The sequence below is a fragment of the Vespa crabro genome, chromosome 23 (genome assembly GCF_910589235.1).
Source record: "Vespa crabro chromosome 23, iyVesCrab1.2, whole genome shotgun sequence".
Lineage (NCBI taxonomy): Eukaryota > Metazoa > Arthropoda > Insecta > Hymenoptera > Vespidae > Vespa > Vespa crabro.
In genome coordinates, this window is record NC_060977.1 from 2,351,578 (window position 1) to 2,378,750 (window position 27,173).

General features: G+C 32.9%; 4 protein-coding genes across 5 annotated transcripts; 1 reads left to right on the forward strand and 3 right to left on the reverse strand.

Annotated features, from left to right (window-relative positions):
• Positions 1–237: 237 nt before the first annotated feature.
• On the forward strand, positions 238–17,504 carry LOC124431998 (1-phosphatidylinositol 4,5-bisphosphate phosphodiesterase-like). 2 transcript variants are annotated; one of them, XM_046980456.1, is made up of 20 exons: positions 238–659; positions 7,775–7,829; positions 10,176–10,409; positions 10,658–10,717; positions 10,974–11,111; positions 11,787–11,866; positions 12,399–12,534; positions 12,720–12,820; positions 12,959–13,125; positions 13,405–13,615; positions 13,746–14,004; positions 14,276–14,476; positions 14,584–14,791; positions 14,909–15,066; positions 15,160–15,366; positions 15,447–15,819; positions 15,880–16,032; positions 16,131–16,308; positions 16,467–16,929; positions 17,162–17,504. In XM_046980456.1, exons 3-20 carry the CDS (start codon positions 10,239–10,241, stop codon positions 17,228–17,230), a joined length of 3,333 nt encoding a protein of 1,110 aa, XP_046836412.1. In that variant the 5' UTR covers positions 238–659; positions 7,775–7,829; positions 10,176–10,238; the 3' UTR covers positions 17,231–17,504. The 2 variants fall into 2 exon arrangements, with proteins under 2 accessions (XP_046836412.1, XP_046836414.1); XM_046980458.1 differs by having other exon boundaries at positions 16,467–16,917.
• A 2,869-nt stretch (positions 17,505–20,373) lies between these two features.
• LOC124431999 (early nodulin-75-like) lies at positions 20,374–22,909 on the reverse strand. The gene is made up of 2 exons (XM_046980459.1): positions 21,736–22,909; positions 20,374–21,423 (listed from the first exon to the last, which is right to left on the reverse strand). Exons 1-2 carry the CDS (start codon positions 21,748–21,750, stop codon positions 20,623–20,625), a joined length of 816 nt encoding a protein of 271 aa, XP_046836415.1. The 5' UTR covers positions 21,751–22,909; the 3' UTR covers positions 20,374–20,622.
• Positions 22,910–23,026: 117 nt separating this feature from the next.
• Positions 23,027–24,343, reverse strand: LOC124432019 (MAGE-like protein 2). The gene is made up of 3 exons (XM_046980501.1): positions 23,950–24,343; positions 23,448–23,729; positions 23,027–23,217 (listed from the first exon to the last, which is right to left on the reverse strand). Exons 1-3 carry the CDS (start codon positions 23,959–23,961, stop codon positions 23,074–23,076), a joined length of 438 nt encoding a protein of 145 aa, XP_046836457.1. The 5' UTR covers positions 23,962–24,343; the 3' UTR covers positions 23,027–23,073.
• Positions 24,344–26,199: 1,856 nt separating this feature from the next.
• On the reverse strand, positions 26,200–27,053 carry LOC124431939 (proline-rich protein 4-like; the record flags this gene model as incomplete). Its single annotated transcript, XM_046980365.1, has 3 exons — positions 26,200–26,399; positions 26,652–26,821; positions 26,915–27,053. Coding segments are annotated over 3 exons (450 nt in total), but the record flags the coding sequence as incomplete, so codon positions are not given.
• Between the last annotated feature and the right edge of the window lie 120 nt (positions 27,054–27,173).

Consider the following 27,173-nt stretch of genomic DNA (forward strand, 5'->3'; position numbering starts at 1 on the left):
TATATATATATATAACGAGAAGAATGTAACTATTATATTATTATTTATTCGATAAAATATATACAAAACGTATAGAAGTGTTAGCGAGATAGAGAGAGAGAGAGAAAGAAAGAGAGAGAGATAACTTGTTAGGGATCTAGTTTATCGACCGAGCATGATAAAGGTAAAACCTAGCGCCAAAGCTATTGGAACGGCACATGCGCGCAGGAGAAAAGGACGGTATCGAGCCAGGCGAATGTCTCGCCCGTCAACAGACGGTGCCGCATCGTCAGTTCCTTCCACCGCGCCTGGAAGGCGTTCGGTTAGTGGAGCGTTCTCTTGCGTCGTCGCCTCCGTTCTGGTCATACGACTCCGAAGAGAGACAAGGCTATTATCATCGAATAGATAGACATTCGAGTAGAGAGGAAGCGTAAGAAGAAGAGCTCAGTGAAGTATTGTAGCTTCGATCAAAGAATAAAAAAAAAAAAGAAAACGAAGATAAAAAGAAATAAGAATAAGAAGAATAAGAAAAAGAAGAAGAAGAAGAAGAAGAAGAAGAAGAAGATAAAGAGGAGGAGATAGAGAAAGAAAAAAAGAAAAGAATGGAAAGATTAATCAGATCGTTACAACTGCCCGGGTCCGGCCGGTAATTCCTCTCATTAAGGAGATCGAATCAAACGGTAAGACTTCTAAACTAAGGTGTATCTTTTTGGAACTTAATTGTGTGTGTGTGTGTGTGTGTGTGTACACCTTTTTATAAATGCCTTTCCCTTTCTCTGTATCTGTATAGATTTATGTATGTATATGTATACGTATATGCATACGTATATATGTATATATATATATTTGTGTGTGTATATACACATATATATAATATATGTATGTATGTATGTATATATGTGTATCTATGTCTGTGCGTGCATTCGTAAGCACACTCATACGCAGCATCAACTACGATGAACCGCTCCTTTTTCTCCCTCTTATTCGATAATCTAATCGTCTTATGTATTCTAACATTAACTTTCAATATTATCGAAATAATATAACTCGTTATATTTTCTATTATTTATATTATATTTGTTATCGCCAATTGAAATTTTTTTAATGTATAAAAAAATAGAAAACAAGTTTTCATTATTATCATTATCATTATTATTATTATCATTATTATTATTATTATTATTATTGCGTATCCTTTTTACGTAAATCCAATTTTGGTGATCGACAAGGATTCTTAATGGGATTCGTAATTCTTACGTGAACTTTAAATCGTTCTCATTAGTCGGAAGAATGACGTCTAATTAAAGGAAAGACACCTCACGAGTCGGCGTATTGTCAACGGTGTAACACGCCGCCGTCCTTTGCCCCCACCTTATCACTCATTCTATATATATATATATATATATCTCTCTCTCATTCTCTTTGCTTAATCACCAACCATTCTCCCTCCTACTTACTCTGTCAAAGTAATACCGTGTTCACGAAAGCGCCCGCGTACTAAGCCATGGAGCATTGTCTTTCTCTCTCTCTCTCTCTCTCTCTTTCTCTCTCTTTCTCTCTCTCTCTCTCTCTCCCTCTTTCAAGCACGTAGCTAGTATGCTCCGTCGTACGCAACTTCAATGTAGGTACACGCATACTTACGTACTTTGTTTCATACGTGCTCAACGTACGTGTCATGACTGAATTACTTAAAGTAGAAGGGAAAATGATAGAATGAGAGAGAGAGAGAGAGAGAGAGAGAGAGGGAGAGAGAGAGAGAGAGAAGAAAAGAAAGATAAAAAGAGAAATACTGATTAGCAATCGTGACGAACCTCGAAGGATTTCTGTACGTCTATGGGAAGGTGATTCGAGGTGAAAGAGAACAATTGGGTGAGAAGTAGAGAAAGAGATAGAGAAAAAGAAATATAAAGACAGAAAGAGAGAGAGAGAGAGAGAGAGAGAGAGAGAGAGAGAGAGAGAGAAGGGTCGTCAGGCGGGGAGAAGGGGCTGAAGCAGGTTGGAAGACGAGCGGAATAGACGACCCTGACTTCGAAGTCTTCCTGTAGGATTTTCGAGGTCAAGGAAAAGTTGCAAGCGCCTCGATCTACTCGATATAATAACATTCGATTCATTTAGCTTTTTCTTCTGTTTTTTTTCTTTCTTTCTTTCTTTCTTTCTTTCTTTCTTTCTTTCTTTCTTTTTCTTCTTTTTTCTTTCTTTCTTTTTTGTCAAGATTCGAGAAAGTGAAACTCTTTTTCTCGACACGTATCTCATTGGAAAATATTATTTTTCATTCGATAACTTATGTTTTCACGGCGAGATACTAAGGTGTATACTCGTGCTAACGAGAAAAAAATAGTTAGAACGATAGGTGCCCTCCTCGGGCTCGTTATTTCAACGTTTCGTATCGTTAACTCATATATTTTTATTTTCCTTCTATTTTCTTTTCATTTTCTTTTCGTTTCGTTTGATTTCGTTCCTGCGTATCGAAATAGCTCTTACGGTTTAATCATTAAAAGGAAAAAAGAAGAAGAAAAGAAAAAATAAAAAAAGAAAAAAAAAACGAAGATTTCTACATTCTACAAGGCGTAAGCGCATTTAAAGTGAAATAAAAATTCATGAAATTTAATTAGTTCGTTAATTAGCTTATCAATTAGAGAAGGGAACAAAATCAATTAGGTACGCATACATTATATATATATATCTAACTGACATATCGGTGTGGTTGTGTAATGTTTCTTCTTTGGTACATAACAACATGATAATAATGATAATAACAATAATAATCATTCGCTAATGAGCATTCAGAATTGAAACACTGATAATGGAGGCGTGCCTTGCTCGGTATTATCTACTTATTATCTGAAAAAAAAAAAAGAAAAAGGAAAGAAAAAGAATTAATCTCCTTGTTGCATTAATATTCATTGCTTAATAAATATTGATACGTTAAGGTACATAATCGTGATATATTATCATCTGAAGTTTATAAATCGATCGTACAAACGATTTATCGATCTTTTTGAAAAACTAATATAAAACGTATCGAGCATTCAACATAGTAAGAACCTTTTTTGATCTGCTCATGATGAAAGCACAGCGGGTAACAACCCTCGTTTCTTTTCCATTCTTCGTTAAGTGGCCATTAAAGGTATTAAGTAATTGAGCGGTCAATGTCGCGTCAAACGTGTTACGTTACGTTCATCCTTCGTAACTTACGGGAAGTTACATAATTATTGATTGACGATCCTAGGGCGCTCACCCATCCATTCGAATTGATTAAGTACACGAAAGTTTAATACCTACTACCATATAACCTAATTTTGTTTCTATTTCAACAGAAAAAAAAGAAAGAAAAAAAAAAAAAAAGAAAAGAGAAAGAAAGGAAAAGAAAAAAAGAAATTAAATACCCTGTAACTAAATACTAGAATTCTTTTTCTCAATACGACAAAAAAATTGTGAATAAAAATTATTTCGACCGTACAATTTCTAAGTTACACGAGGATTAAGTACGATATAGAAACGGTGTTAAAAGAAAGAAAAGAAAAAAGAAAAAAAAAATAAAAAAAAAAAAAAAAAAATAAAAAAAACTAGAGCGAATGGTCTACTTTTGATACGTGAAAATTTTGTTTTTTACTTATTTTCAAATATAAAGTAAAAATGAATCCTTTGATGGCAGAATTATGTCTACATTATATGAATATGTAATTTCAAAGTTGCAAGAGATTTACGATAGAAATAGGGTTAATAAAGAGGAAAGAGATATTGTCTGCCTGCGCGTGTAAACAATTTTTTTTCCTTTTTGTTTTCTTTCTTCTCTTTTTTTTCCTCTTTTTTTTTCTTTTTCTTTTTTTTTTTGAATATCAAATAAGAACATATATTTTGACGGTAAAATTATGCGTATAATATTATTTGAGTATGCAATTTCAAAGTCACATGAGAATTAAGTACGATAGAAATGGAGTTAAAAAGAAAAAAGAAAAGAAAAGAAAAAAGAAATGAAGTCTACTTGCATATATAAACAATCTGTCTACTTTATTTTTGTATATAAAATAAAAACGAATGTTTTGACGGCTAAATTATGCGTACACTGCTTGTGTATACAATTTCAAAGAGTTGCATGAGAATCAAGTACGATAGAAATGGAACTAAAATGGGAAAAGAGGAAAAGAAAGAGAGAGAGAGAGAGAGAGAGAGAGAGAGAGAGAGAAAGAAAGAAAAAGAAAAAGCAAAAAAGAAAAGAAAATAGATGAAGGTTACTTGAACGTGAAAAATCTTTTCTTACTTGAGTATTACTGTATATGAAATACCAATGGAATTGATATAATTAAACTGATATTTTATAAGTGTATACGCAGTTATAAAGTTACATGAGCTTGCTTAACTAGAAATGAGATTGTAAGAAGAAAAAGCGGGGAAAATAAAAAAAAAAAAGAAAAAGAAAACAGAAGAGACGAAGTTTCCTCCTGAGCAACAACAATTATATTTTATTCTTTTATTTTTTTTATTTTTTCCTCGTCTCCTCTTTTTTTTTATTTCTCTCTCTCTCTCTCTCTCTCTCTCTCTCTCTCTCTCTCTCTCTCTCTCTCTCGATCAATCGCACATTAATTTCAGTCGAAAAAAAAAGTTTTACCATTTTCCAGGCTGACAGGTGAAAAAAAAAAAAAAGAAAAGAGAAAAGAGGAAGAGAATGAACAAAAAAAAAAGGAAAAGAAAAAAAGATAAAAGGAAAAAAAAAAAAAACAAGTCCTCGTGTACGAGAATAATTATTCCACGCACTTGAGCTCTCTGCAAAGGTACTAACAATCCTTGTTCGTTATAACGCGCGTCGTTAATTCGCGATTTTAGGAATAATTCGTTTGTCGTGTAAAACCGCCAAAAATCTATTCGTTGAGCAATGAAGAGATAAAAACATATATATATATATATATATATATATATATATATGCATATATGTATAAAGCTAGCACGAGACACGTCGTTCGCATGGATACATTATTTTCGTAAGCACACTGGTCTGCTCATCTGTTTACACTTTTCATATATACAAGGTTTCGGTTTGAAAGACGTAAGATCGTGCCATGGCACGAACTCTATGATATTATGATCGTGGATTTACGTAAAATCAGCTGTTTTCGATCATACGTATATATAGTTTCAAATGAAAATCAATTCTAAGTGACATACATAGTTCGATAGGCGCGAAATGAATATCGTAAATATTATGTTTGGCTTGAATAAATTAAATACATATATATATATATGTATTTCATGTGATATACACATACTTTCACATTTCTCCAAGCTTATCGTAAACTCTTGACATTCCGTTCTTTACGATCAACATAACAGTCTACTTATACGTTCGACTATTCTTAGAAAGCGTAGAAGAAAGATATTGACAGACAAATTTAGCGCGTAACTTATTTTCGTACGTTAGGAGAAAATAATTTCTCGTTAATGGTCGACCATTAGAAAGATGCCATTCGTTGAAGCGTCATCATCGAGAACGTTTACGTGAACGAGAACATTTTTCTCCTCTTTTATATCTTTATCTCTGTATCTACCTTTCTGTTCTCTTTTCCTCTTACTCATTCTTAAAACCTTCGAGATGATCGTTTGATAAACGCCTCTGTTTATCGTCGACTTAGTAGTAGTGGTACTAACAATAATAATAATAATAATAATAATAATAATAATAATAATAATAATAATAGTAATAGTGGTAGTTCCTTTTGATAAAGATTAATAGCCAAAAGGAAGAGGCGTTTCTGGGAAGAAAATAACAGGGAATGATTTCTCTTAGTATAAAAGCGTTCACAAGGATAATCATTTTTATCAAGGATAAAGTATCAAACGAGAAGAGTACCTTTTTGCGATATCTCTAATTTCAATCTCTTTTATAACAACCAGTTCTCTTCCTATCAAAGCACACACACACATATATATCACAAACATATAATGTTTGAAACTTTATGTTGAAAATTTATCAGTAAAAATAAATTTTAATAGTTTTTTTTTTTTTTTTTTTCTAATCGATTAGATGAAGAAAAAAAGATATAAAGAAAAGAGAAAAAATAGAGATAAAGAGATAGAGATAGAGATATATATATAGAGAAAGAGAGAGAGAGAGAGAGAGAGAGGGAAATAAAGAGAAAGGGAGAAAGACAGACAGAGAGAGAGAGAGAGAGAGAAAGAGAGAGAGAGAGAGAAATCATACAGAATATAGAATGTACGTAACTTCGATTGATGCTTTCTAAATATATATTCTGTCGTGTTCGATCGATCAATCGCCCATTCGATAGAGAATACATTCGCGAAAAGATACGATCGGACATTGTTATAATTACCTTTGTTTTAACGATTCTTATACGGCAAACGAATTACGTCAAATCAAATTAATGTTTGCTCGGAAAACGGTAAGATATGCATGTATATATATATACATATATATATATATATATATATATATATATATATATACGATACGTACATATCTATGCATACATGTGTATCTATCTATATACATTAGCTTATAATTCTTTTTTCGTTTTCTTTTTTTCTTTTCCTTTGTTTCTTTTTCTCTTCTCTTTCTTTTTCTTTTTCTTTTTCTTTTTCTCTTTCTTTCTTTTTTCTTTTCTTTTCTTTTTTTCTTTTTTTTTTTTCCTTTGTATATATACCAATTAAGATAAGACACGGGATAGAGATAAGAATTCGGGATGTCCGTGTACGATAAGCGCCATGCATCGTACGCAGCCAGTTTAACAATTAGAAGAGCTAGAAAGGCTCGCATAAGTTGGTGTCGTGTGTGCCGATCTTTTAATAGGCACCAAAGTCGAAGAACCGAAAAGACAGACAAACAGACAGACAGACAGATAGGTAGATAGGTGGATAGTTCGAATAATTCTAAGTAACACATACGGCAAGCATTATATTTCTTTTTTTCTTTTTCTTTTTCTTTTCTCTTCTACTTCTTTTTTTCTAATTCTCTGTCTTTTCTTCTTTTATCCTCATTTAACTCAACTCGATCGTACGAACGTATATACGAGCAAATAAGCGATGATCGTTGACAGCTGTGTTGACGTGTTAATCGTAGAAAACACGTAGTTTCATTAAATATCTTGATCGTATTTTCATCACGAAACATTCGTGTTTCACTTTAATTATAGAAAGTAATGTCGATCCCATGTTATCCTTTTTCTTTTTTTTTTTTTTTTTCTTTTTTTTTCTTTTTTTTTCTTTTTTTTCTTCATTTTTATTTCGATATTTTCGCGTATTACTACTAAATGTTGTATAATTCGATGCTTTTGAAATCGTATCTAGGTATTTATGTATATACACATGTACATGTATATAAATATATATATATATATATATATATATATATATATGTATATATATAAATTGAATATTCAAATCAAACAGCAAGCGAATTTTCCGGATCATTGATTTTATTAAAGACAGAGCTGAATAAACGGTACATGATATTTTCGAATAAACTATTTGACTGTAACTGTCAAATAAGCATTTACGATTGAAAGTTCAGCAAAATCCGTGAATCTATATATAAGTGAAATTGCAAATATATATATATATATATATATATGTGTGTGTGTTAATATGTGGGTGTATGTATATACGTAAGAGTATGAGTGTGTGTAAAAGAGAAAGAGAGACCTTGAGGTTTAATCTTCGCGGGCAAGCGCGCGAGCACTTGTGTGTATCTCTCTCTCTCTCTTTCTGTGTGCGTGCAAGTGTATATGTGTGTGTCTGTGTGTGTAAAATGCATTAAGTTTATATTCGATCTTTCGTGTCGTAGGTACCGAGGGAAAATAAAATGAGCAACCCGGCCCGGAAGAGACGCTCTTAACGTCGTAAGTTTGCTTAGCTCGCTTTCATAAGCTCCTCTCCCTGAGATTCTTTTATGCACCCCTGGAGATAAAAGTGCCACATAAACTGGAAGGTCTTTCTTCCTATTTCTCCTCTTCCAACCACCTCCACACCACCCCCTTCCTCCCATCCACTCCTGATTCCACTCTATCCTCCTTTTAGCTGCAATACTTTTCTAAATTGAGTGTTGAAATTTGAACGACTTGCTCTACAATTTGACACGTTACGACTATTTTCATAGTCCAGGATACTAATTTTTATTCTCCCGTTTAATAGTTCGTACAATGAAACGTGATTAATTGTTTGTTCGACGATATAATTTCGACAAGAGAGAAAAACGAAGGAAATGAAAAAAAAAATAAAAAAAAATTAAAAAAAAATAAAAAAAGGAAAGAAAGAAAGCTCTGTTCCTAACATCTGTTATTGAATCTCGTATAAGAATGACAATCGTTTTTTCTATTTCGTTCCTGTGGGATTATTATTAAAAGAAAGAAAAGAAAAAAAAAAAAAACAACAAAGAAAAAAAAAAAGAGAAAGAAAAAGTTAAAAAGAATAAAATACAAAACATACAGAATAAAGGATAGAATAGGGAATATGGATAACTCCCACGGGCATCGTCCTAACACCAATATCTCTGACATTTTCTTTCGTTAGTTACGCTTAGTTAGTGCACGAAGCTAGTAAAGGTCAATAAATGCAACGATGCTAGTAAAGAGAAAGAGAGAAAAAAGCAAAGACAAAAAGAAAAAAAAAAAAAAAAAAAAAAAGAAGAGGAAGAAAAAAGATGGTTTAGACTTTGACGTAGCAAAGACTGACTCGATGTGTCGTGTACCGCTTAAAATAATAACATCCTATGCAGATCTCTGGGTGATATCTCTCTCTCTCTCTCTCTCTCTCCCTTCCTTTCTCTTCTCTCTCTCTCTCTCTCTCTCTATCTCTTGGTTTCTAGACCGTTATCAATATCGAATCGCTTTGATGCCTGGAAAGCTTTCCGCTTCGTCTAATTCTATTCCGTATGGTGAGGTTTCGCGTTGGTGTTGGAATTTTCAGTGAAAAGAGAAAACACACGTGTTACGAATCTTCGAATTATATTCCTGGATGATCCTCATGGAGATCTGCGTGTATCCGTGCATGTATATATGTATGTATGTATGTATGTATGTATGTATGTATGTATGTATGCATGTGTATGTTTACGTGATTCAATTCCACGGAAATAAAGGTTCTCGCGAAACTACGTGAATAAGAAGAAAAGGCTCTTTCGTAAAACTCACTATGCCTCAGAGAGGTCAGCTCCCTGACTATGACCTCGCATAAAAGGAATATCTTAAGCAAAACGTACCTCTTGGAATATTAACGACGTTCATGCGTTATCCGTTTACTCGTTTTTGTCCTCTGTAAGCGAGGAAAGAAAAAGACGAGTTTGCGAATGACATCGTGTGTGTTCGCGTATGTATAGAAGATCGATGAGAAAAATAAGAAAAAGAAGATGAAGAAGAAGATGAAGAAGAAGATGAAGAAGAAGAAGAAGAAGAAGAAGAAGAAGAAGAAGAGAAAGAAGAGAAAGAAGAAAAAGAACCTCGACGAGAGATGATAAGTCGAGAGAGACTTGGCTAAGAATCATGCGAGTGTCTCTCGCATTTTCTTTCGAACGGGGTTAATGCCCGATTGAGTTTCATAAAATACCATTAAGGGATGACATATGTATACATGTGAATATCTATCTATCGGGGTCGTATAGTTACAAGATTGTTAAAACATGTACACATCGTCGAATGCATTTTCAAATAATAAAACGTGATAACGAGCTTGTGATTGGACGTCTCGTTCTTTTCTCTTCCATTTTTTTTCATCTCTTTACTTTTTCTTCTTCTTTGTCTTTTTATCGTTTATTTTTCTTTCATTTTGTTTTCTTTTCTTTTTCTTCTCTCATCTTCTTTATCGTCGTATTATGTAAGATCATTGAAATTATAGTAAATTGTTGAGAGATAATCAATCGATCTATCTTGATTTGAAGTTTCTTTTCTTTCTGTGTTTTTCTTTTTTTTTGTTTCTTTCTGCTTTTTTTTTTTTTTTTTCTTAACGATTGGATCGTCGCAAAAAAAGAGAAAAACAAGGAAGAAGATATTTATTTTTAAGAAATAACTTATAGTCATTTGTACGAATATATGTGTATATATATATATATATATATATATATATATATATATACATATAATTATTTGAAAATGTTATAATCGATATTGCTTCGCAAGTAAACGTTAAAATTGTTAAAAGATATAAACGAGCTAACGTAAGATTTAATGGTATCGTCTTCGATCTTTCGTCAGAATCCATTCGAGGGAAGAAACTAAGGATCTGATCTTTAACTTGGAAGAAGTGTATAGTGGAAGATGACGAAGAGATTCGAATTCAACTGGCAGATCGAAGTGCCGGAAGCACTTCGTAATGGATGCGTCTTTGATCGATGGTCTGAGGAGAAGGACAATACGGAGCTTGAGATGAACTGTATGTTCAAGGTCGACGTGTACGGTTTCTTTATTTATTGGCAGAGCGAAGGAAAGGTGATGTATTCATTTCCATTATAGCTATATATATATATATATATATATATATATATATATATATATATATTTTTTTTTTCATTTCTTTTCAATTACGTCTTATATCTCGTGTTTGCGTTAATACATTTTTCTTTCCTTTTTTTATTCTTTCTTCTTCTTCTTCTTTTTTTTTTTTTCCCTTAATAAATCTTTCCTCAAATATGATTTTTCTTAAATGACAAGATTATCTTCTTTCATTTATTCTATAGGACGGTGATGTATTAGAACTGTGTCAAGTGAGCGATATTCGTGCCGGTGGAGTGCCAAAGGTAAAATTAAATAATTCAAAACAATTTTATCTTCATTTCTTTTGGAAATACTTTATTTTCTTATTCATAAAAGATTATCAATTAATATTTTCTTACGTACGTAATAATTCTTAAATAAATTTCTTAATAACGTACGTATGTATGATAGAATTATTGTAACGAGTGTTAGGTAAAGAAAAAAACAAAAACAAAAAACTAAAAAAAAAAACGAGAAAGAAGAAAAAAAACGTATGTATATACTTAACTCTTGTTAAAGGATCCAAAGCTGTATGATAAATTAGTTTCCAAACACGGTGAGCAACTAGATGAAAAAAGTTTGACCATCTGTTCGGGCGTCGATTACACCAACATCAATTATCAGCACGTCGTTTGCCCGGATGCCGCGACTGCCAAGGTAACGCTGATTACGATAACAGTACCGCCACGAGCTCGTTAGTTTTTATACCACATAATGATGAAGCTGACATTTTTGTATAAGCACATATTGTGGCACGTGGCGATGATTATATATTTTCTATTTAGTTTCTTTTTTTTTCTCTTTTTTTTTTCTTATTCTTTGTCGTCTTGCTTATTCTTTTCTTTCTTTTTTTTATTTTTTGTTTCTCTCTCCCTCTCTCTCTCTCTCTCTCTCTCTCTCTCTCTCTCTCTGTCTCTGTCTTTCTTCAATATTTCTCTACTCGATCATTATATACAATATACGTTCATTTACATGCGATACATTTCATTAAATGACTTTTAAATTGTAACGATAAAATATCATTCAGTATTCCGTTTGACCAATTATCGTCTATTATCATTTACTATGTTAATAAGTACATGTTGTTGAATATACGAAGGAAAAGAAAAAAAAGACAAAAGCAAGATAAAGAGAACTCGACAATTACTCGCTAATAATAATAATAATAATAATAATAATAATAATAATAATAATAATAATAATAATAATAATAATAATTAACAATAATAATAATAATAATAATAAAAAAATAGAAAAAAAGAATATTCATCTTAATTTCAATCAGATTCGTCTTAATGATTACATCTGTATATGTTTCATGTACCATGATAGATATGGCTGGATGGTGTACGATCGATTACGCACAACGTGAAAGCCAACAACTTTTGTCCGTTGACATGCCTGAAGAAACAGTAAGTTTGCCAATAAAATTGCATTCAGTTAAAAAGCGTTTCGAACGATACGATACGCGCGTAGAACAACGTAAACAAAGGTAGCTTCTTCGTTCTGCGTCACGAGACAATTAGTCTCGATGCTTTTACGCAGACGACATATCTATATAAGTTATATAAGTATGTATGTACGTATGTACATACGTACGTGCGATAAAAGGATTCCCCAACGAAGAGACAACAATTCCCTTCTAATATCTTCCTTCCTCTGTTCCGATGAATATTCATTTGTTGACATTAGGTTTCTCCATTGAAACGAAATTTCCAATTGAAAAATTCACCTTTGTGAATTTACTTTAACAAAATTATCCAATGGTTCTTTTTTTTAATAAAGTAACTCACTGTCTCTCTCTCTCTCTCTCTCTCTCTCTCTCTATCTATCTATCTATCTATCTATCTATCTCTTTCTCTCTTTTTCTATGTATATATATATGTCTTGCCTTTTCTGAACTTCGGTGAAAAGATAAACGATCCTTTTTTTGATATGTTTTAGTTGGATGAGACTAAGAATGTTGGTCGATCCAAATGGAAAAGTTCCGGTGAGAGTAGTCGCAAGGACTTTTGCATCAGGAAAAACTGAGAAGCTTGTCTATCAATGTCTTTCTGATTTAGATCTACCAAGTGGCAAAGTATTTATCATGTATCTTTGAAAATGGAAGAGTTATTTATGATTCAAAGTATATGCATATATATATATGTGCATATATATTGAACCATAAATATATATACATATATATATATATATATATATATATATATATATATATGTATATTAATTTATAGCCGTAATAAAGTGTCTTTTTTTGCCTTTCAGAATGACGTTATAGAACCGGACGACTTTACCTTCGATGCATTTTATGCTCTTTATCATAAAATATGCCCGAGGAACGATATAGAGGAGCTCTTTCAATCGATGTAAGTAAGAAATATTTTCACGGAAAGAGGAACAATTCTCGGTAACGATATTCGGTGTATTGCGCAATTCAAATAATCAACGATGAGATTGCGCGAATGAGTTCCGTGTTAACGATTATTTATTCGGGAACATTTCAGAACACAAGGAAAGGCGGACACGATAAACCTCGAACAGTTGATTACCTTTCTCAACGAGAAACAACGTGATCCGACCTTAAACGAGATTTTATATCCTCTATACGATGAGAAACGAGCGTTAGAAATTATCTACGATTACGAGCAGAATGAAACTGCCCGAAATCAAAGTAAGCCGAAATAGAGAACATTCTCTATAAATTCGTTCATTGCAATCCTTCTTGTTTTTTTTTCTTCTTCTTCTTTGTTCCTTTTTTTATCTATCTGTTTCTCTCTCTCTCTCTCTCTCTCTCTCTCTAACTATCTATCTATCTATCTGTCCATTTGTTTCTCCTTGTATTTCCTAGAGATTCTTTAACGCACTAAAATATCTATCACCAATCGCTATATTTCGAATTAGTTTATACCTTCGAAACGGCATCCTTTCAGAAACAATCACGTCCTTTCAGAAACGATGACGAAGGACGGCTTCATAAGATACCTGATGTCGGATGAGAATGCACCGGTGTTCTTAGATAGATTGGACGTTTATATGGACATGGACCAACCATTGGCTCATTATTATATCAATTCGAGCCATAACACGTACCTGAGTGGTCGTCAATTTGGCGGAAAGAGTAGCGTCGAAATGTACAGACAAGTTTTGCTCGCTGGTTGTAGGCAAGTCAATATCTCGAAATTAAAATTTTCTAATTATAAAAAAAAAAAAAAAAAAAACAAAAAGAAAGAAAGAAAAAATTCAAATGAAGTTCAATTCGTTTGATATTAATCGATCTCGTTTTAACGAAAGATGCGTCGAATTGGATTGCTGGGATGGAAAGGGAGAAGACGAGGAACCGATAATAACTCATGGTAAAGCGATGTGCACTGACATACTCTTCAAAGATGTAATATATGCCGTAAGAGATACAGCCTTCATAACATCTGAATATCCAGTTATACTCAGCTTTGAGAATCACTGTAGTAAGAAGCAGCAATATAAATTGGCCAAATATTGCGATGAGATACTTGGAGATTTATTATTGAAGGAACCTCTTAAGGATTTTCCTGTAAGTTTAAATTAAATCAAGAAAAAGAAAAAGATAAAAATAAACACACACACACACACACACACATATATATATACATACACAAAAAAAATAGGAAAAAGAAAAAATACTTTACTGAGAAATAATCTTATATCGTAGAAAATATGAATATTTATTAAGTATTCGATGATCATAAATATTACGTCAATGATCATCGGCTCGATAAAATTTCATTAGCCGATAAAGATCAACTGTCGAACATATAATAATCATGTACTATGTCATAAAACAGCTGGAACCGGGGGTATCCTTGCCATCGCCTAACATGTTGAAGCGTAAGATACTTATTAAAAATAAACGTCTCAAGCCAGAAGTAGAGAAGCAAGAACTCGAACTGTTCAAACAAGGGCAATTTGTAATCGAAGATGAAGTTAAAGAGGACGCAAGTGCGCCACCTGTCGTAGCTGCAGTTGTTGAACAGCAACCTTCGAAGGTAAAGTATCTTATAATAAATTAAAAGATAAGACGATCGAGATTTGACCTTGTTCAATGGCCATACTCGTACTATGCTGATAATAATGTTTCCTCCTTGATCTTCAGGATGAAACTTCGACGGATTCGATGACGTCATCGACGACCGGTGTTCAGCAACAGCAATCTGGCAGCGGTCCAGCTGGTCTCGGCGAAAGCTTGGAATTGGCTGTGGCTCAACCATATACCGGAAGTACGACGAACGTTCATCCGTGGCTTTCTTCCATGGTCAATTACGCTCAGCCAATAAAATTTCCGGGTTTTGACGTCGCCGAACGTATGGATTAATAATTACAATTATTACATTATATTGATATCGTTATGAGATTATTATTCCCATATAGGTATATATATATATATATATATATATTGTATATAATTATATCTTTTATAGAAAAGAACATTCATCATAATATGTCTTCCTTCGCGGAAACAGCCGGATTGAATTATTTAAAGACATCTGCCATTGAATTCGTTAATTATAATAAACGTCAAATGAGTCGTATATATCCAAAGGGTACTCGAGCTGATTCCTCGAATTATATGCCACAGGTAATTTTGAACAATAAGAAAGTATCATCTAGTAAATGGAAAAGAATCGTTGAACTAGTCTTTTCGGTCGATCGATCGATTCTTTTAAACTAGGTCTTCTGGAACGCCGGTTGTCAAATGGTGTCACTGAACTTTCAAACGGCGGATCTGCCGATGCAACTAAACCAGGGCAAGTTCGAATATAATGGATCCTCTGGGTATCTTCTCAAGCCGGATTTCATGAGACGTGCTGATAGAAGTTTCGATCCATTTGCTGAAAGTCCAGTCGATGGTGTAATAGCTATACAATGTAGCGTACAGGTAAAGTATCGATAATTATTCCTCGAATATGTACGGTCTATCATTTCTAAAAATTAATTTTTTTTTTTCTTTTTTGTTAGGTAATAGCGGGCCAGTTTCTTTCGGACAAAAAGGTTGGTACCTATGTCGAAGTAGAAATGTATGGTTTACCAACTGACACAATAAGAAAAGAATTTCGTACAAGAGTCGTACCAGCGAATGGCCTCAATCCGGTATACAATGAGGAGCCTTTCCTCTTTAGAAAAGTTGTATTGCCGGATTTGGCAGCTTTAAGATTCGCCGTCTATGACGAATCAAATGGAAAGCTTCTTGGCCAAAGAATAGTTCCTTTAGACGGTTTGCAATCTGGCTACCGTCATATTTCTTTACGTACCGAGGCAAACTTTCCTATGTCTTTGCCTATGCTCTTTTGCAATATAGAAATAAAGATCTATGTACCGGATGGTTTTCAAGGTAAGAACGGACAGTTCATATTGATATACTCTATTATATCGATTTCTTTTATTTCAATAGAATTTATGGACGCTTTAACTGCACCGCGTGCTTTCAAGAACAACGAAAGTATGTCGCAGAATAAAATGCGCGGACTTGGGATCGAGGAGAGTGACAGTAAAAGTAGTTCAAATTCGATGCCTACTAAGCATCAAGAAGCTGCGAAGCCTAGAGGTAATTAGAAAAAAAAAAGGAGAAACATGACTTATTTCATTTTTAAAATTGAATTATCAATGGGATCAATCAATAATCGTCAATCGTTTGTTTCACAGAGGAAATAAAATTCGATCCGATTACAGTGGAATCCTTGAAGTTAGAGAAAGGTTATCAAAAGGTTTTGAGAAAGCAACAAAAGGAATTGGAATCTTTGAAGAAGAGGCATCAGAAGGAAAAGATGACCGTACAAAAGCAACATTGTGTTGCGATAGAAAAGATAATCAAAGGAAAGAAGTAAGCTATCAAATATTTTCTATTTTTTTTTTTTTCCTTTTCCAATAGAATATAGCCCGAAGCTATGGATACTTTGATAGGGTCAAAGGTATTTTAAGTTCGATAGAAGAAGAAGCAAAGAAAAAGGAAATATTTTTTGTTGTCTTTTCGTTATTTAGCAAAGCAGAATTATCGAGAGATCCGATAATACGACAGGCCGTGAACGAGCAAACGAGTCAATGGTCACGATTAGCTGATAGACAACGTCGCGAGGAACGTGAATTAGTACGAGTTCATCTCGAGGAACGTCGTATGCAATTAAAGAAATCATGTATGACAGCTCAGGGGACACAACAGAAACAGTTGGCGGCAAGACACGAGCGTGAGATTAAAGAGATGAATACGAGACAGGCAAAGTTATCGGTCGAGAGTATGAGAGAGGTGATGAACGATAAGACCTTAAAGACGCGGGGTATCAAAGAGGGTAGGCTCAGGGAGAAACAACAAAACAATACAAAGAAATTCATGGAGGAACGTAAGATAGCACAAATGATACAGAACAGGGAGAAGGAGAAGTTAAAGGTCATACACGAGAAGCAATTGGAGGAGCTGCAGAAAGATATGAATGCGGTAAGGGACGAGGTATAGTGATCAGATTACGATAATCATATATATATATATATATATATATATATATATATATATACATATTATTCGGGCATATTATTTTAACATTATTATCGAAAGTTCAACGTTCATGATATGTTGGATACGAAAAAAAAAAAAAAAAAAAAAGAAAAAAGAAAAAAAGTAATCGCATACGAAGACATGGTTTTTTTTTTATTTTCTTTTATTTTTTTCTTTTCTTTTGCAGATCATGGATATGTACAAGAACGAAGAAATGGAATACGAATTGGGACCGAAGACCGAATTTTACGCGTGATTTCATTTTGATTTACTTTCAGCAACTGCTCCAAGTCACGAGACACCGTCCACAATGGGACGAGCATCCTTTTAGGACCTCTTAACTATGGGATACGCAGTATCAGTAATTATAATTGGAATTGGGATCAAGCCTCATTAATTGTCGTTCACGAATCTTTCATCGTTCATACGTAAGTCCAGGAACGTTGGAAGATACGAAAACGTCAAGTTAATCAAACCTAACGTAACTAGTTAATCGTTCTGAATATTTTTTTATAAAAAACTGAACAAAGGAAAAGAAAAAAAGACAAAAAAAAAAGAAAAAAGATAAAACAAGCAAGCAAAAAAAAAGAACACAGGAGAAAAAAAAAGATCAGTATATATATATATATATACTGATGTACCTCCACGTTGTGTCCATCGCTGCGCGAGCAAAACTATTTAGGATAATAAGAAAGTCAATACAACTAAAGTGATCTAGTCATGTTCTCCTATGGTATATAATAAGTATAAAATATTTTATACATATACATATACATATACATATACATATATATATATATATATATATATATATATATAGGTACGTGTATGTATAAATATTTTATATATATGTCATGGTACAATATAAGGTACATGAAAGAAACACAATAACAATATATAATATAAAAAGAGAGTATATACATATATATATATATATATATATATATATATATATATATATATAACGTAATATATTATGAAACGTTTATATATATATATATATATATATATATATTACTTATATTATATATAATATAACAACGTGATCCAACAACCAGGCCGTTCGAATTAACACACCATTGAATTTATTGAACCAGATATTTTTTGATCGTCGAGGTTATTGTCAGATTCTATTGAACGTGCATCTATGCGAGGAAAAAATTCGCATGGATGCACGTATCTCTCTTTATGCCTAAATGTCATAAAAATAATGCTACAGTCTTTAACTGTGATGATATCACGACCATATTATAAACGATATGATTATAATGTTGAAATGAAACTTTCATTGTGGAAGGTAATAGTCGATAAAAATATATTAATATATCGACGAATAATAGAGTATTAAATAACAGCTCCTTGGAGTAATTTCTTCGGACTGAATGCGTATAATAATAAAAATACTTATATATATATATACCACTTTGCGAAAATCGTTCATCTTTTTCAGAAAACTTTATCTCTTGGTCCAAAGTGGGTGAACAAATCGTGAGCCAAATATCACTGTAAATAGCTTTAAAATCGGAGCCTAGCATAACGAAAATCACAAATACCACGTCGTTGTTTTCATTATAATATAACGTTATTTAAATATAAGTTGTTATACTAATTTATACGTACATATATGCGTACTTCTGTGTAAAATTCGGATTGTACCTTAATTATGTATGTACGTACTAAAACGACACATATACGTACGTATATGTATAACGAAAATGATAATGAAAATGAGAAAAAGAAAGAGAAACAAAAAAAAATAAATAAATAAATATATATATATATATATCTATAAAGACAAAATAAAGAGATTAATAGTCAAATATTGTAAATCGTTTATTATCATCGACTATATGAAGTAATATCTATAGTAACAAATTATTATATATGATGTTCTTCGATATTATGATCGTCGAAATGATTTTCATAATGTTCATCGTAATATGGGTGAGGTTCTGTCTCTATATCGTGATAGGACGATGATAAGATTCCATTAAAAGATGATATTTCTAAAAGTAAACAATTAATACATATACATATATATATATATATATGTATATACATTATTATTATTATTATATTTTATTTTAAGAAATTTTATATGAAAGCACTATTACTCACCCGCATTTGATTCATCAACGTGTACCAATTCATTAGAGTGTTCTAAAATTGGCACGATATCGCTGTCATGATGTACTGTCAAATCCAAATCACTCACTCCGTTCACGTAATTCGATGAAAGAGGCAGATCTTCGTAATTATCGACGTGTACGTTTTGATAGCTAGTTGCACCGTGCCCGTGATAAATCGTTCGAAAATTCGGAAAATGTTCGTACTCTAATTGACGTGGTATTCTTGCAGCATCGCACATGGCTATTGCCATGATATATAACTGAATGGAACAGAGCAAGAAAAAAAAAAAGAGAAAAAAAAAAGCATTGAAAAATTAACACGTCAATGTTTTCAGTGATAGATCGAATCTTTTTTACTCGTTTTCCGAATGAAAGAAAAAAAAAAAAATAATAAGAAGAAGAAGGAAACAAGAAGATTCTTTTTATGAAAAAAGAAGAAGAAGAAAAAAAAATTTTAAGACAAACTCACAAAGTATTTCATAGCTTATTTACTTGTTGAACAGTCTCGCCTATTTCTACTGTGGTGTATCTGAAGAAGCAACGTTAGTTTTATACTCGGTTTCCCCGAAAGAAATGTTGAAATATCTGATGCGAATATCCATGCTAAAGTACTAGCGGATGTTTATAATCAGCAATAGACTCCATGGCGTATCTTCTTTAGGACAGGATACATCGGATTCATGGTCTCGAGGTATATACGTGGGTATGGGAAGGTTGAGATTTGGTCTAGAGAGCTAGTAAACAACATGTAAGTACGATGTATGGTTTCTAAACGGAGATTGAACCTCAGTTGCCGAAGGCATTGTGCAATTGGCTACGTAGCGTTACGAATGTATGACGAAACGACGCTGTGGATTCTTTGAAATCTCTTGGAAACCGTACACGTAATTAGTTTTCTATCGTATCATTGATTTCCTAGGAGTATAGATAATAACCACGTCAAACTTTAAAATATTCTTTATACGGTTTCCACGGTTTTACGCGATTTTCATTTCTAAAGGATTTTATTTATTTCCTACATTCACAGTTAGATCGTTAGAATGAGAAGGGATACTCGAGTTATGTACACGGTTACTCTCGTCTATTTACGAAAAAAAAAAAAAAAATAATAAAAAAATAAAAAAAAAGAAATAAATAACCCCAGTGATTTCATAAGAGGGATACTTACAAAATTTGGTGAGATCTAAAAGACTAAAGGAAATTCGAAGAAGAATAATAGACCATTTTAAAGCACGAGCGTGGGATATGATAAAACTTACTATTGTCGTAATTACGTAAGACAGATTATTTATTGGTAGAGAGTGTAGACATTACAAAAGTGCATTTTTACTAAATTACGATCAAGAAAGGTGGCTCATTATGGCAGGTAATTGTAGCTCGATTGTTTTGATCTATTTCCATTAGGAAATAGTTCATTGTTTCTTGTGAGCTAAGTTGTTTCTCTTACTTCATGATGGTCAAGAGAATCGATGGTGATTAAATTAGGTTTTTTTCTCGGCTTCATGTGATCCTTATGATTTCAGTCGCACATAGGTTTCGCTACTTTGACAATAGCTGGAGGTGGATGAACTGGAGCAGGTGGAAGATAGACGGGTTGATGTACTATTGGAGGCGGTTGAGCAATTTTCACGTATGATACTGGAGCTGCCTGTATGTGAACAACTTTAGGTTGCGCTGGTGGGATGTAGGAAATAGGTTGTGGGGCTGGTTTTTGATATACATAGCCTGAAACAGCTGGTTTTTGATAAACATAGCCTGAAACAGCTGGTTTTTGATAGACAATTCCTGGTTTTTGATAAATCACCTGCGTTTGTACAGCAGGAACTTCGTATTTTTTAAAATAAATTTTCGGCGCCTCATACATTGGCTTTTGATAAGCCGGGGCATAAGAATACATTGGCTTTTGATAAATCACTTTAGCCGGTGTATAAGATGGCACCCATGGTTTGACGACAGGTTGAATCGGATGGACCGAATACGATGGTGCATGAACGGGTTGATAACTTATTACCTGCGGTTTCACGTAAGTCACCGATTGTTTTGGAATAATTGTATAACTCGGTTGATGACTTGATATATATTGTATATGAGGTGGTGATTGATGGACTGTCACTTCCTTTTTCGGATAACTGGGCTGTTCATAAGCTTTTACAAGAACAGCTGGTTGATGATATGCGGGAAGGTGGTACTGCGGTGGACAAGGGTCTTGAACGTAGCCCCTTTTCAATTTGGACAATGAAGAATCCATTGTACCGGAATCCATCATGTCCATATGAACGCTGTGCGAACGAACGCTCGCCAGCCATAACAGGCATGGTATCTAAAGATTAGAAAGGAATATATACTAATGGAAAGATAAAAGAAAAAAAGAAAAAAAAACGATGTTTTTACTTCGGGTATCGTTTTCTATATAAATATGAAACATATAACGAGCAGTCGGAGCGAGCAGGGTGACAAGATTTCTCTTTAAAAAAAAAAAAGAAAAAAAAAAAAGAAAAAAAAAAAATAAGAGTCCAGGCCAATAAAAATATGCAGAAGCGTGCGAAGTTTCCCTCGTGCCAAAGTAGATTATATCGTTGAGTTAGAGAAAAGCGTCAAGGAGAAAAGCGTTTCGCTGATGCGTATCGCTTACCAGTAACCTCAGCATGATTAACTTTGTCTTCCTTTTATTATCTTGAAATAGTTAGTATAAGATGACCGATAGAATGAATGTCCTGAACGAAACTAAAAGCGCGTCGTTGGTACTTGCCGGTTTTATAAACTTTTCCTCGGCTTAGGCGGCATAAGTAACTCGTTGACCGAAGTCGATTGAGATTCCCTTAAGCGGCGTAAAAAGCAGCCGTTGTGCGTTCAAGCCCTGTAATGATGCAATTGCTCGCGCCCCGGTATTTCCTGAATAAATTCTGCGGCTCTTGTAAGAACCTATGTATGTATATATATGTACATACATGCGTACGTACATACATACGTACATAGATATCTTGGGCACGGCCGAGTAGTTGACGTTTTATACAGGTGACGGGGTTTACGACACATGGACAAAACCATTTGAAATAGGCGTGCACAGATAGAAGTCGAAGATCGCTCGAGGTATAGCCCGAAGGTAACGACCACAACGATAACGCCATGGTTAGAACGACGTATCCGCATTTTCGAATAAAAGCTAAGGATCTTTTTCTGTTGGACTATTTTTCTTTTCTTTTTCTCTCTCTCTTTTTCTTTCATTTTATCCTTAAGATACAGAATTTTATAATACTCTTTGCCTCAGGCCTATTGAGCTAATAAATTACGCAGTGATCAATGACGTTTGTCTTTACAATAGCCATGAGTTATAGCCACGTTATGAAACGATTATAAAAGCTGTGTTTAAATAAATAAATAAAAAAAAAAAAAAACACAAGAAAAAAGAAAATAAATAAATAAAAAGAAAGAAAGAAAGAATTAGAAAAAAATGAAGAAACAATCGTCATGTCCAGGTTGAATTAATGATTTATCTCTCGAGAAAGATGCTCGCCGCGGCGGTTCTTTTGTTTTCGATCTTATAGTAAACGGGGTCAGTCCGTACCTCACAAGTAAATGATTCTTGAATTAAAAAAGGTAATGTTGCAGCGGTAGAATGCAGTTCGCTAAACGTCTTGGTATAACCACAATTAAGCCTAGTACTTTCGAATCCTTTCAGTCTACCCAAGCGATTTGGCTTAAACGGCTATGTCACCCGAGGGAGGAAAGTAATCACCTAACGACCCGTACAAATGGACAATTTTTATTTAACAAAAAAACAACGATACATTATATAGATAACATTATTTACAAAATGTGTAAACTTAACTAAATTTTAAATTATAAGTTACTCGAGTAACGCGTTTTTTTTTTTCTTTTTAATCTTTTTTCTTTTTTTCATTATTTTAATTTAATTAATATATACTCTTTTTTTGGCAATAAATTTGTCGAGTTTACGTGTCATTTCACGTCAATGTTTCCAACCGTGTCCTTTACTTTGATGATGGAAAACATGCTTATAAACTGGCACATGGACCGGATATGGTTTTGGTATTGGTACTGGAAAATGTTTCTCGACTGTTACTGCATAAGGCTTCTCGACTACGTACGGTACCTAAAAAGAATTTCTTTTAATTTATACGTACATATATGGACCTAGGGGACTTTCAATTAGACGAAGAAAAGTAAGGATCGAAAGTAAAATATATATATATATATATATATATATATATATATATATATATATATGTATATCTATAAAATCAAAGTCGATAAAGTAGAAATTACAGTAAACTGTATTCTCTAATTCGTGGTCTAAACGTTTACCGATCGATCAACGCTTACCTTCTTTTCAACCACATATGGTTCAGGCTTTTCTACAGGAATCTCAACGTGTTTAACTACTTCCACAGGCACCGGATGTGGCACTGGTACCTCTACTTGATACGGTTGTGGTATCGGTACTTTAATCTGCTGCGGTATAGCAACTGGTACTGGATGTGGAATCGGTATAGCGTATTTTTTATAGATCGGTATTTCCACGGCTTTAGAAGTTTCGTGATAGGTAGAACCACCATGGTCTTCCTCGTAACCGGCCCATACAGCAGCCACCATACTGGCTAATATCTATATTTTGCAAAAAATATATTATCAATGATAAATATATATATATATATATATATATATATTTATTATTAAACAGTTGTTAATTTATTTTATTACGATGATTCATTCACTTTTAACGAAATCTTTTTATATATTACGTATTTATTAAGAAATAATATAAATTATTAATAATTGAAATGATTTAAATTTATTATTATAAAATTTTTATTTCATTACTCACAAAAAGTTTCATCTTTGACTTCAAATGACTTGCGCGAATGTAGCACTCCCGCAAATCCGTTCTTTCACCGTACGTTTCACCGTCTCTTTGATACTTTCAAAGTCACGGCCAAGAGTTTATATACCGATGCAACTTTCTCCCTTCTCCTCATTACAACAACGGTTGATGCTCGCTTGGTTGTAGAGGGTTAGTGTAAAGCTGTCCATCACGCTTCTGTGCAAATGTAATCGTGACTCGGAGTGTAGATTTTTAGATGCAACATTCCGTTTTGCATTCATCATACGAAAACCTATTATTATCATTTTTCTATATAAATCAAAAGCAAATGAAAGTCGATTCATCGGACTCATAAAGATCGTCGTTAAAAAAAAGAAAAAGAAAAATAATTAATATATCGTCGAAAAGTCAAAAAAGAAATGTTAATCTATTAAAAAGGAAAAATGAAAAATGAAGGAAACAAAAAAAAAAAAAGATTAAAAAAAGGAAAAAATAAAAATGAATGCTTTCGTTTTATATTATGATAAATGATTTTATTATGATAAAACCAATTGAAAGTTAAGAAGGAGAGAGTCGATCTCCATTTATCTCTCTCTCTCTCTTTCTCTCTCTCTCTCTTAGGTATATTTTTTAATAAAAATTATCAAAATTATCATAATAGAGGTAACTCTCATGGATAGAAAGGAAAAGGAGAACGAACTAACTAAAACAGCGTAACACAATGTCACGGTCTAATTTTCTTGATTAACGATCTGTGAATAATTCCCTTACTATCGGATATAAATTAACCAGAGAATATTTAAATGCCGATGGCTATGGGTGGGAGGAGATGGAGGAGGAGGAGGAGGAGGAGAAGAGGAAGGAACGGGAGACAATATCATATGCATGTAAATTTAGTATTATCTGAAATTTACAAAGGGTCGTAAAGTTCAACGAAACGTAAAAATACAGAACCCAAACTCATCGGTTATTTAATAATAAATCTTTTCGAATATATAATTCAACTAATTTAGATTATGATTAATGACCCAAGTATATATATATATATATATATATATATATATATATATATATATTTATATATTGTTTTGTAAGTATCATATCCATGTAAAAAGAAATTTATGGTTAAAGGACGTCGAGATGAGAAAATTAGAAGAAAGTTAAATCGAGTTATTTCACATTCTTCGTGTCGATATTAAATAAAATAAACCAAGAAAGAGAGAGAGAGAGAGGGGGGAGGAAGAGGGAGAGGGGGGGGAGTAAGGGAGAAAGGGAGAAGAATAGAAGACGAAATACACTTATGTTGAAACATTTATTGTATTTTATCTGTATATTTCTGAAAGGTAAGATCGTGCGAGGGGTGTGGCCAGGTGTAGAACAGATCTCGAGATTTGAATCGTCGGTGATTCTATCCAGTATCTCGGAGCGGAACAGTGAAAGTGCATCCCAAGTAAAAGTGGTTTCACACGTCTGCGTAAGGAACGCGCTAACGTCTCGTCGAGTTAAGCCAGGCCGTCAAGCTTGTTATGGGGAATCGAGATCATGCAGTTGCTGGTTTGTTTTCAAAGTTAAATCGTAACTATGAACAAACGAGGAAACTAAATACCGGATAACACGTTCGACTTCCTATTTATTTTTCTTTACTTCCGGAATGAATGAAGGAGGAAGAAGAATAATTTCAGAGGGAAGAATTTGGAAAATTCGGAACTTCCTTTTTTTTTTTCTTATCTTTTCCTTTTTATTTATTTGTTTATTAATTTTGTTTTTTTTTTTTTTTTGGAAACACATTACGTTCCTTTCCTTTTGAAAGTTAATATTTCAAATGTCGAAAAGTCAAATGAAGTAGATTATTTCTTTTGCTTTTTTCTTTATTGTTTCTTGACGATATCGATCTATTTTCAACGATTCTTTCTTTTATTTTTTCTTTCTCTTTTTTTTTATTCGTGATAAACTACTACTCATTTTTTTTTTGTTTTTTTTTTGTTTTTTTGTTTTTTTTTTTTTGTTTTTTTTTTTTTTTTTAAAGAAAATATATAGAAAAGGAAGGAAAACTTAACAAAAGGTGATATAAAAAAAAAGAGTAAAAAAAAAGAAGAAAAAAATAAAACAAGTAACAAAATTAATAATCGTAACAACGCGAGAGAGAAATTTCACGTGGATATCTCGTCTCGTGGAAAAAAAAAAACATTTTATCTAATGATACTCGTAATAAATTAATGACGTTCTTAAATTATTATATCGATTAACGTCCTTCGAATAGACAGAATCGCTTTTTTTCTGTTCTTTCTTTTTTCCCCCTAACTTCTTCCTTTTTAATGCCATCCCTTGCCCTTCGATGTGTGGTGGAAAACGTGTTTGTAGATTGGAACGTGGACGGGATATGGTTTCGCCACGGGAACCGGAAATTTCTTCTCAACGTAAACTGGATACGGCTTTTCCACGACGTAAGGGACCTAAAAATGAAGATATAATGTGCCATTATAACCTTCACGCTCGTTTGGAGCTTATGTCAACGTTAAAAAAAAAAAAAAAAGAAAAGAAAAAAAAGAGCGGTGAGTTCGATTACACCATAACACTATCTCAAAATTAATATTGATACACTAATCTTTTATCTAACAATCGATTAATTATTAAATTGATTAATTGATATAATCTCCGACAAAGTAAAGAAAAAAAAAAAAAAAATGAACGAGGGACATACTTACGTGTTTTTCAACAACATATGGTTCTGGTTTTTCAACAGGTACTTCAACATGTTTGACAACTTCAACGGGATAAGGTTGAGGAATTTCAACCGGAACTTTATAAGGTTGGGGTATAGGTACTTTGATTTCTTGAGGGATTTCTACTGGTACAGGATGCGGTATTGGAATAGCTGTAAAAGATATATCAAACGATAAGATGGACTTCTATTGTATGTTTTATCGAATTTAGAAAAACATGACTTTATTCTTTTTTCTAATCTCACCATATTTTTTATAAATCGGTATTTCCACTGGTTTAGATTTTTCTTCGTAAGTCGAATCACCATGATCCTCCTCATAATGGCCAGCGAAGGACGAGGCGATCAATGACGAGATCAGGGCCAAGAAGATAATCTGCAAGAAAAAATAAACAAAAATTAGAAAAGGAAAAAAGAAAAAAGAAAAAAAAAAAAAGAAAACAAAGAGAAATTTCTATCTGTACTTCATTCCTATTATTAATTATTATATAATCTTATTATTAAT

What these genes read in the sequence shown, in the direction of transcription:
- LOC124432019 (XM_046980501.1), bottom strand. An exon ending in CATATGTGGTTGAAAAGAAG is followed by an intron (nt 23,218 to 23,447) that starts GTAAGCGTTGAT and finishes AATTCTTTTTAG; the next exon opens with GTACCGTACGTAGTCGAGAA.
- LOC124431998 (XM_046980456.1), top strand. Translation starts at nt 10,239, where the DNA reads ATGACGAAGAGATTCGAATTCAACTGGCAGATCGAAGTGCCGGAAGCA. An exon ending in TAGATCTACCAAGTGGCAAA is followed by an intron (nt 12,535 to 12,719) that starts GTATTTATCATG and finishes TTTGCCTTTCAG; the next exon opens with AATGACGTTATAGAACCGGA. An exon ending in AACCTCTTAAGGATTTTCCT is followed by an intron (nt 14,005 to 14,275) that starts GTAAGTTTAAAT and finishes GTCATAAAACAG; the next exon opens with CTGGAACCGGGGGTATCCTT.